Source organism: Corvus hawaiiensis, chromosome 5, assembly GCF_020740725.1.
Source record: "Corvus hawaiiensis isolate bCorHaw1 chromosome 5, bCorHaw1.pri.cur, whole genome shotgun sequence".
Classification (NCBI taxonomy): Eukaryota; Metazoa; Chordata; class Aves; order Passeriformes; family Corvidae; genus Corvus; species Corvus hawaiiensis.
The window spans coordinates 58,353,314-58,363,267 of NC_063217.1; the positions used below are offsets into that span (position 1 = coordinate 58,353,314).

General features: G+C 53.4%; 1 protein-coding gene across 1 annotated transcript in view; it reads right to left on the reverse strand.

The window, feature by feature from the left end:
• SCD5 (stearoyl-CoA desaturase 5) overlaps positions 1 to 9,954 on the reverse strand; it is a 28,668-nt gene extending 18,714 nt beyond the window's left edge. Inside the window, exons 1-3 of the mRNA XM_048305112.1 lie at positions 9,912 to 9,954; positions 6,965 to 7,085; positions 6,201 to 6,754 (exon numbers count right to left, since the gene is read on the reverse strand). Coding sequence (XP_048161069.1) covers positions 6,201 to 6,754; positions 6,965 to 7,085; positions 9,912 to 9,954 — 718 coding nt within the window. The remainder of the gene's footprint in view (positions 1 to 6,200; positions 6,755 to 6,964; positions 7,086 to 9,911) is intronic.

The window sequence follows — 9,954 nt, forward strand, 5'->3', positions numbered from 1 at the left end:
CTGCTGGGTGAACATCCCGATGTCCAAGCATGCACAGCTTCCCTGCTTGCTCATCCACTCCCACTGCAGGAACTCCTCAGGACTGCCTCGAACCCACTCCTGAGAGCAACAGGACCAAAGAACCATTGCATGCATCCAGGGCTCAGCACACACACGGAATTTTTTCCCCCTTCCTTTGCCATGCTCACAGTGACCATGTGATGTGCAGCACACAGGACGGAGGGAAACAACACAGGAGCACCACCAATGCACAGGGGATTAAATCAGGATAAGGAACAAAACCACATAGTTACAGCTGAACATTGTGACAGACAACACCTTGTTTTAACTCCAGCAACAGTTAAAACAAGAGGGGAGTGAACACTGGGGAAGGGAAAACATCTGACAGGCAGGAGTGTCCGCAACAGGAGATCATCTCAGAGCAGGATTCTGGAACAGACCCAGGAACACTCTCAAGTGACTGTATCCATCCATACCTGTTCCATCAACAGGATGCCCAGGGAAGTGGTGGAGTCTCCATCCCTGGGTGGATTTAGAAGATGTGCACTTGTGGTGCTTAGAGACGTAGTTTATTGGTGGACTTGGCAGTGTGGGCTAATGGTTGGTTGTGATGATCTTAGAGGTCTTTTCCAACCCAAGTGACTCTGTGACTCTGTTCTATCTGTGCATTATGTGAGGGTGTGTTCCCAGTTTTACCATGGACACGGAGCTCAGACCATTCCCAGATGTGTTACAGCCACCTCCAGCTCTGGGGCTTGTCCCATTTTTAAGGAGAGAAACACTGTCTGAGAAAAGATTTTGTTCTTGTCAGAGATGATGGGAGTTCAGCTCTTGATGCCAGGAGGGAAGGAACAAGCCAAGAACTTGGCTATTAAGAGTGACAGCTGTATAACTATGCTTTCAAATGAGCCAGGGGAGGACAAGCCAGTCGAAAACTTCTCTGGAGACAAGCAGGGCTACTGCCCTGTGCACCTCAGAGATGGAATTACCATTCTGATGCTCCATCTCTTCTCCACTCATCATCTAGTGGACCAGCTGCCGCCTTGAACTGCTGAAAGTATGGTGGAGCTGGGGGCTGATGAACAACAAGGCCAGCCTCCTGTATTCCACAGAAACCTCCCAGAGCTGCTCCCTGCTCACAGCTGGGACTGTTCCGGGAGCCAGCAGCCAGGAGATCATCCATGAGAGTAAGGCGAGGGAAGGTCTTTCTGTTCATTAAGCCCTTCTCAGCGAGTACCCAGGATAAAAGCACTTGTTCCCTGTTTCCTGACCCAAAACCTTGCCTACAGCAATCACCTGAGCATAACCACTGTCCAGGACACAGAGGAGCATAACCCCTCTCCAGAGCAGCAGCAGGAGCGACAGAGAAGTTTCCATCAGATGTCTCCATTTCACTGGGTGTGAAACAGAGACAGTATTTCCACTCTCCTTCATCCACAGAGGTACCAAGGAGAACTTCCCTGGAGCTCGGATTTTTTTTATTTACAGCTGTCTGCGCCGAGTTTCCAACACTGCATGTAGAAATGGTTTGGGACTAAAACCAGTTAACAACCAGAAAGCCAGCAGGTGGCACTCAAGAATATCCGAGGCTCTGGAACCATGCAGGACCAATAAAACTTGAATCTGCAGTGCACAACAGCAACCTGTGCCTTATTACAGAGGCATGCTACCTACCAGGAAGCCTGGGAAACAGGCGATCACCCAAAGCACTAAGACCACAATTGCTTCAATCTCTCTTATTAAAGGGATCCAGGCATCCCAGGCAGGATCCAGGCATCCCAGGCAGGATCCAGACTCCTGCCTGGGAGCAGCTTGCACCTCAGCAGGAGCGCAGCTGGGCAGCACCGCTGCTCCGTCTGCGCTCCCAGCCAGCCAGCACTCGCGCAGGGGGAAAGCTGTGGATAAGCATGGCACAGGGCCCGCCACGGCTGAACATGAACAATCTGGCGCTCTCAGGAGCACTAAAACATCTCCTAAATGCAGCTAAAACAACAGCAACAAGCCTCCCTTCCCATATGAGCACCATTAGGGCAAGGCCATCCTCCTTCCCAACTCCAAGCTCTGGCAGGGCACAGCATGTGAACTGACATTCACTCATCCCTCAGGCAGCTCTGCCAAACACATCCAGGTGATTTGGGATTTCTGGGTGGCCATGCTTGTGCAAGTTTTTAAAGTTGTTTCAGCAGCCTGAAATAAAAGGTTTTAAAGCAGGTAAACAGCCTAATCTTTTTTGTAGCAGCTCTTTTTCCTCAATAAATTTGGCTACTTCAAGCGCTTCCTCACAAGCCTTCTGTGAAGACTAAAAGGCATCTTTTTCCAAACAAAATCTGAGAAAATCACATGATCCCCCAGATGGAGTCTTTAGGAAGATATCATGAGCCCACCAAAAGAAACTGTGAGCAGCTGTTAGCATCGGGCGCTGCAGTGAAACATGCTGGTACTTCTGCCTGTACAAGGATTTCAGAGGTTTTTTTGGTTTGTTTTCCTAATTCAAACAGATAAACCTCACTGGGACTGCCACAGCATGGGCCTGGCTGGAGCAAGGAGGTTCCTGGTTAAGAAGCATCATTTAATGGCACGTTACTATTGCAGGGGATGAGTCCTGCAGAGAGTTTCCTCCCAGGTAGCCTCTGGAAGGTGGTGCAGCATGTCCAGCCCAAAAGAGGACACCAGTGAGCCACAGCCACAGCTGGCCACAAGCGCCCCTTTGCACAAGTTAATTCCTAGGAAATCTGCATGCTTGGCCCAGCCAGCCCCACTAGCAGCGAGCTGCTCCCACCCTGCTTCACTTCCTCGTGGGAGCCTGGAGAGAATGGTGACGCCTCCCCTTCAAACCCCCGTGGTGCTGAGCGCCAGGGGGAAGGCAGCAGGGTCTTCTCCACACACCCCTGCACCAAACCACAGGTCAGGCTGGCAAAGAGCAAGGCAAGAGAGCTCCCAGTGAGCCTGGGCTGCTGCAGCAGGGGACATTCCAAATCCGCTCGGCCGGTTCCATGGCTGTCCCACGGGCACAGCCTGGGGCTGCTCGATGCTTCACACACACCGTCTGCTGCCTCTCGGGTCAAAGCAGCTCCCAGCTCATGGAAAATTTTGACATGAGTAATTTCATTGTTTTTGTTCAGCTTGGACTGAAGTCAAATTCCACAGAGACACTGGGATGGCCCTGAAAGCCTATGTTTTAACCAGCTTATCTGTACCTCCCTTGAAAGATAACGCAGTTCCCAGTTCTGCACCAACTCAAATCCCCAATTCTGCACCACCCAGAGTGCTGTTTGGGATCCTTTGTGCAGCCCTAGCTCCACATGGGGTGTGGGAAGCTGCAGCGCGGGCCTCAAGGTGCCGGTGCGGGAGGCAACGGGAACAGAGCAGCACAGATAATCCTGAGTAAACAACCAGCTGAGCCTTCCTTGGCAGCGTTTTCCCATTGTCTATTATGTACAGCTGGACAAATGTCAATAAATTACCAATGGAAATGAGCCCTGCCGAGCAGGCAGCTTGGCTTGAACAGCTGTTTTCTAGGTGGCACAGTGGCATTTAGGCTCCACTTTTCAATCGGTGCTGCATCAGCTGCCTCTGGGGGTGGGAAGGGAAGGAGGAAAGCAAGCCCTGCACAGAGGGAGGGTTTGTACCCGGCCTCCCCCAGGGGAGAACACAACGAGAGGTGGATGTCTTGGGGGAGGAGAAGGTAAAAAGCCAAGCAGGCAGTGGTGAGTCACGGGAAGCTGTCGGCTTCCTGCCAGACACCACGGAGGTCACAGCCAGCCACTGGCATCCCACTCCCAGCACACTTGTTCCTGCAGCTTATCCGTGGACAAGCAGTGGTGGGGAACATGGAGCGGAGCAATGCAAGGGCTTGCACAGGATCACCGGGAAGCTTCTCGAGTCCCAGGAAAGCTTGGGAAGAGAAAGGAAACCATGGAGGGATGCATGGAAGGCTGCAGCTCCTCCATCTGCACCCTTCAGCGTACACACATCCCTGCACTACCTGACACTACACTCATACCCGCCATCCAAGTTTGCCGGCATGCCAGCCCTGCTCCGAAGGCTGGCTGGCAGCCAGCACCCACAGAAAGGCAGTCTCACAGCTGATCTGCACAGGCAAGGAGACGTGGAGAACTGGGGAGGGCGAGGGACACGTCTGATTGACACTTCTTCCTTCCAACACAACTTTACTGGTCGGCTCCTTGCACGCTGAAGCGAGGTGTGTTTGTCAACTTAGGCAACAGCCACCCTTTTTTATCTACCCTGAGCTGCTCAGAGGCACCTCAGAAACAGGTCACCAGCCTGACAGCAAGCTAATTTGTCTGGCATATTCTGAAGAAGAGTGTGTACTTTCACGTTGCTCACCACCTCTGAGGGGAGCAGACTTGGCAGCAGCCAGATGCGAGAGTGGCATGCAGTGTCCAGGACAGCTGGAGCCAGTGCCCTCACTCCCTACTGTGGAGCCCCTGTAAAAACCACCCACCAAACTCTTGTAAAAACTCTGTGGTCTGCTTTAGGGTGGCTGTTAAAAATAACGATGTCAAGAAATGAGAGGCTCTCACTTTCAGAAGGAAAGGCATTAAGCTGCAAAGTCGTTGAGAGCTGTTTATTATTTAGCATCTGTTTAATCTCAACTAGGAAAAAATACCTCAGAGGATGAAGGGCTGAATTGGTAATTCTGTCCTTTGCCTCCAGCCTCAGGGATTTTTGTAATTAAGGACAGTGAAATCAGAGATTATTTCAAATTGTCTTCTTGGAAAGGCAAAACAGAAAAAGAAAGCCCACCTGCCTGCACACTACAGGACCTAAAAGGGTTGAAAACAGACCACAGGCTGTGCATTCCGGCCATTCAGCTCCCACAGGCTCTCCTGGTCTCCCTGAGCCTCAAGCTGTGGCCAAGGTAAACTATGAAATCAACTTGAACACAACCAGGAATAGGGAGGCGAGAGGAGTAGTGCTTACAGAAGGAAACTATGCAAAACACAACCACCCCACAAACCTCTTCTAGTCATGAGCAAGCCAGGTGAGGGATTGTGCAAACCAGGCTGCCAGTCAAATGCAGGTGCCCTCCAGGGACCCAGAAACCGAGGATGGTAATTGATGGAAAGATTTATTTCCCAAATGCAAGCAGCAATGGTGGTAGTTTCTAGGGGTTTAAGACAGACTGAATATCAAAAGCTGAACCACTGAAAAAGAGATTTCAGATTTCCTCAAACAGAAGGAATAAGCCTGACTTCTAAAGCATTTAGCTGGGGCTTCTGAGGAGTCACCTCAACACTAATGATGGCAGCCTAACAACCCAAATTCCACATCTGTGAGTTCCTGCAGCACAGACCCTTCTTTCGGCTGTATGAAAGAGTTCTGGGCTGTTATATTCTCCACTCACCCAAAAGCAGGTTATTTATCCAAGAAATTGCATCAGCTGTAAGCAGCACACAAGTTTTTACCCTCTTGGCCACCGAGATTTATATGACTCAATATATGATTCTGCCTGCTAAATAGTGATGCTGACATTCACCATCCATTTGGTCTCACAAACCCTGACAAGCCTTGCTCAACACTGCAGTGCTTCTGTGTAGCTCCTCTCCCAGCATCATTCTTTTGTGGAGAAAAGAGGACCTCACTACAGGATGGAAGAAAAGACGCTGTATTTCATATTCTCTTTCCCAGATCGAATCCTTGGCTTTTCATGGCTAGCAGGACAGACACTGCAAGCCATCTCCCCTCAGAAAGCAGAGCCAGGCTTATCTTCTCTGTGCCAGCACCTTACAGCCCTTCCTCGACTTTTACATCTTCCCTAATGAGATGTATCGCCTTCCCCAAGAAACAAACGACGAGCTGATTTTCTGCTCCAAACCGGGCCAGAAAACCGTGAGTGTTCACAAAGTAACACAGTGAAACAGCAAAGGGACGGCCAGCGCGTCCTCCCTCAGACCTTTAAACCGAAACATCAGCGCTTGACTGGGTTTTTTAACTAAAAAACCTGATAAATGTAACCGGAGGGAGAGTGCCTCCTGTTTCTACAGCAACCGAGGGCCCGGCGCGGCGCTGCCAATGGCATCCCGGGAGCGGCCGGGGGGGGTGCTCGGGAACAAAAGCGACCGCGCCGGTAAACAGGGGACGGACACGGGGAAACCGAGACGCGCCCGCTGCCCCGGGTGCCGCCGCGGGCCGCCCCTCGCCCCCCGCCCCACCTGTAGCGCATCCCCCGCACTCACCCCAGAGCAGGGTGAGGATGTGCGCCCGCGGCACCAGGCTGAGCGCGTAGACGGCGCCCAGGTGCAGCAGCCCCATGAGCACCACGTTGCGCCAGACGATGGCCTGCCCGCCGCCCGCCGTGCCCGCCGAGCCCGCCTCGCTGCCGGCCGCCCTCCGGGGCGCGGCCATCGCGCCGGCCGGGCGCTGGGGAGAGGCGGCGGCGGCCCCCGCGTAGCGCGGCCCCACAGCGGCTACGGGCGGCCGGGACGCGCCGCCGCCGCATCTGTTGCTGCCACCGCCGCCTCCATGGAGCCGCCGCGCCGCCGGCTGCGCCCCGCACCGCGGCGGGGACGGGCGGGGGGCGGCCGCCGGGACCGCATAGCGACAGCCAATGGTGGCCCCGGGCCGCCCGCCCCGCCCCGGCCCCGGCTCCGGCAGCGGCTCCGGCAGCGGCTCCGGCTCCGCCCGCGGCCGCCTCCCGGCGCGCCCCCGCGGCAGCGCGGCCCCGCTCCCCTGCCCGCACCGCTGCTGCCCGCACCTCTCCCCCCCCACACCGCTCCCGCGGGCTCTCCGGCTCCCAGGAGACAAAGGTTCCAGTGGCGTTTAATTCTGGAAGCTCGTGCCATCAAAGTAAAAGATGCCTCTGGCGCTAGGGTGGAGCAGGTGTTGGAGAGATGGTGGGCAAAGTTTGCCTGTGTGGGAGTGACAAGGTGGGCACTGGAAACAAACACACAGGCAGCAAGCTGTCCATCGGCAGCGCACACCGAAGGAAGAGCTGCCACACCTGCTCTTTACTCCGTCCCACCGCGGAGGGAGCGGCGCGGTTTTAGCGCTCAGGTGCGGCTCCGTGGCGCTGCCGTCCCGCTGTGTGCCCCCCGTGCTGCCGCCACCTCCCGCTGCCAGCCCTGCGGGAGAGCAAGGATCCCGGGGTAGCGGGGATGCCGGGGCGGGCGTTGTTAATGGCAGGTTCAGCGGTGGCAGAAGGGTGGCCCGGAGGAGTGGCAGGCGGAAAGCGACTCACTGTTACCAGCGAGGTGCTTCACCTGCCGCGGAGCGAGAACATCCTGCACAAGCAGCGTACAGAGGGTTTAAGCCGTTAGGTAGGAACCAGACACTGATTCCAGATAAAATTCGTTTTGAATGCTCCTGGGAGGACTGGAGGGAAGGAGGGAACGGCCCGAGAGTTCCAGCAGCCCTCCGCCCTGGCAGGGACCAGATTTTCCATGATTTACAGCCTGCCATGTCCTTCCATTGCTGCGCCAGGGCCGCAGAAGGAGGTGATTTAACTTGCACTGTGTTTTCCTGCCCTGACCTCCTCCGGGTGCCAAAGGTCAACTGTCAGGCTTATTTTAAGTGTACCCACTACTGATCTAATACGTGACGCTGATTTTCCTGTTTGGACTCTGCAGTCTGATGTTGGGGGCAGGCAGGAGAGAACACTCCATCCTTTAATGATTTTTCCACATCTCGGTGCCTGAGAGCAGAAAGAAGCACCCATCCCTTGCACAGCAGCTGCTCCCCAGCTGCTGATGGGCACACCCGCGCAGGAGGAGAGTGCACAGCCCAAGCTCACCTCCACACACCACGGACAGGATGCCCTGAATGTTTAAGGCAGGAATGTCAAGGTCCAAGGTGAATGAAATGGGAATGTTACCAGGCAGCAAGGAAATACGGGGACCCAGGGAGCGCACGTCTCTGAAAAGGCAGGATGCAACCATTCATCCTGACCTGGTTTTGCAGGCTATTAAAGCAAGGCACAGGATAGATATTAGTCTTATACACTCAGGCAGATGCAAGTGGCACTGAAGCCTCGCAGCTGCCTTCCACAGGCATTTCCTGTCACCCTGGCAAGAGGCAAACACAAACAAACTGCTTTGCAAGATTTTCAGCTAATTTGAGTCACTGATGAACACATCTGTGAAGGCTCCCCCTGCGAGCCTTTGCACACAATACTCTAAGTTTAATGCCCCACATTTACCTCCAGTTCCCAGCAGTTTGCTTACAGAGTAGCCAACACAGCAGGGAAAGCAGGTGAACAAAGATGACATGGAAAATGTTCTGCTGTGGCCAGAGGTCCTCTGGGTGCAGGGAGTGCTGATGCTTAGGGTGGCAACTCTCGGGTAACTTCTGTGAAGGAGAAGTCCTCGTGCCCCTCTCCAGGTGAAGCTGGCTGCATGCAGAGAAAGCTTGTCAAGAGCAGCAGTAAAACTGTAAGGAGGATATTATGTGGTACCCAGCCCACCTGGCTCCAGAGGGGTCCCTAATGCTCATGGAGTTGCTGGTCCTGATGGAGGAGCAGAGGAAGCCCAAGCCAGACCAAAGTTTCCCCTCTGAGAATGTCATTGCATAGTGTTATTCCTCATGAGTGTAGCCCATCACTGTTCCCCTGATTCCAGTAATCACTGCTCGGGCAGTGGCAACTCGGTGACAGCATCAGCATTTGTCCCAGGATCACTGCAGTGGCTCTGGGAAGCAGCATATTTTGGGACATGATGCTGTTAAAACTTATACTCTCTTTTAAAAAGCTACCTGGCTCCACAGATCATAATGTCAGGACTACATACCGCAGACAGAGGTCTGGACTTTCAGATTAAGACCTTGCTAGTACCCAGAAATGCAAAGAAAAGATTTTGAAAATCTGACTCCTACTTCTCTTGGTAAAAAAATAGTATTGGAAAACACTCAGTGAGCCAGAATTGCCTAGAGAAAAAAACCTGGGGAGCTGTAACCACAACAGTAACAGAGTTAAAAGATTTTCTCAATAAACATTCCAGGGTTCATATTTTTAAAAGCGAAGGATGTGCAAGTCTGAAAAAAAAAAAAAAAAGCTTGAGTGTAGTTCAAAGATTTGGAAACAACTTGGTTTCGTCTGCTGTACCTAATGGTGAATGTAGATGTGCTGAAAATGAGAACTCAAGGCAGTGTTTTGAGAGAAAGATGACACCCTCCCTCTTGTTTGCACATCCTGCCTTTGCAGGCAGTTCCAGCGGGACTTTCTGTTGTCCTGCCTGTCCGTCTGCTCACTGAGTTTGGCCTCCACTGCTGCAACAATGCCTTTCCTGTGCAGGTAAAAGAGGCACCTGCCACTGAGCTGTGGTCCAGGGGACCTGTAGGTAGTTCTCGTTGCTGTCTTGTGCACTGCCTTCAAACGATCTCACTGTGTGGTCTGCCTCACACAGCTCTTGCTCAAATCTCACTGATGGGTGAGAGGGCTGGACTAAAGACTCAAATCCACTCACAGGAAGCAGGCAAGCGTGTAATTCCCCCTGGGACTGAGCCTGCCTTTCTGAACCTCGCTGAAATGCTCCACCAGGTTGCTGAACACGTTGGCACAGGCTCTGAGTAGTGCTTGGGTGCACCCCGCAAGTGATCAGACATCCTCAGCCTCGCCAGCGAGGGAGGGCTCATCCATCATCTGCACCGAGGTGTGAAATGCTGCCCTGGACAGCAGCCTGGGAATACCTCACTGGCAGATTCCCACTGCTGATGGGGACAGCCGTCTCTGTGCCACAAAGATTCTTCTGTGTTGCTGGGAGGAAGGAGGTTACAGGTCACTCTGCCAACACAACTGAGTGTCAGTCAACCAACGCAAGAACAAAGGACAAAGACCTAAATCTTGTGGAGCTTCCTATTCCAGCAGAAACCATCATGGACTTGCAGGGGTTCGGGGTTCAGCACTGCTGCTGGAGTTAGGTACTGCCCCTTAGACAAAGCCTGTTTTCTTTTCTCACTTTGCAGGGAGAAGCACGGGGGAATCCACTCAAACCTGCGCAT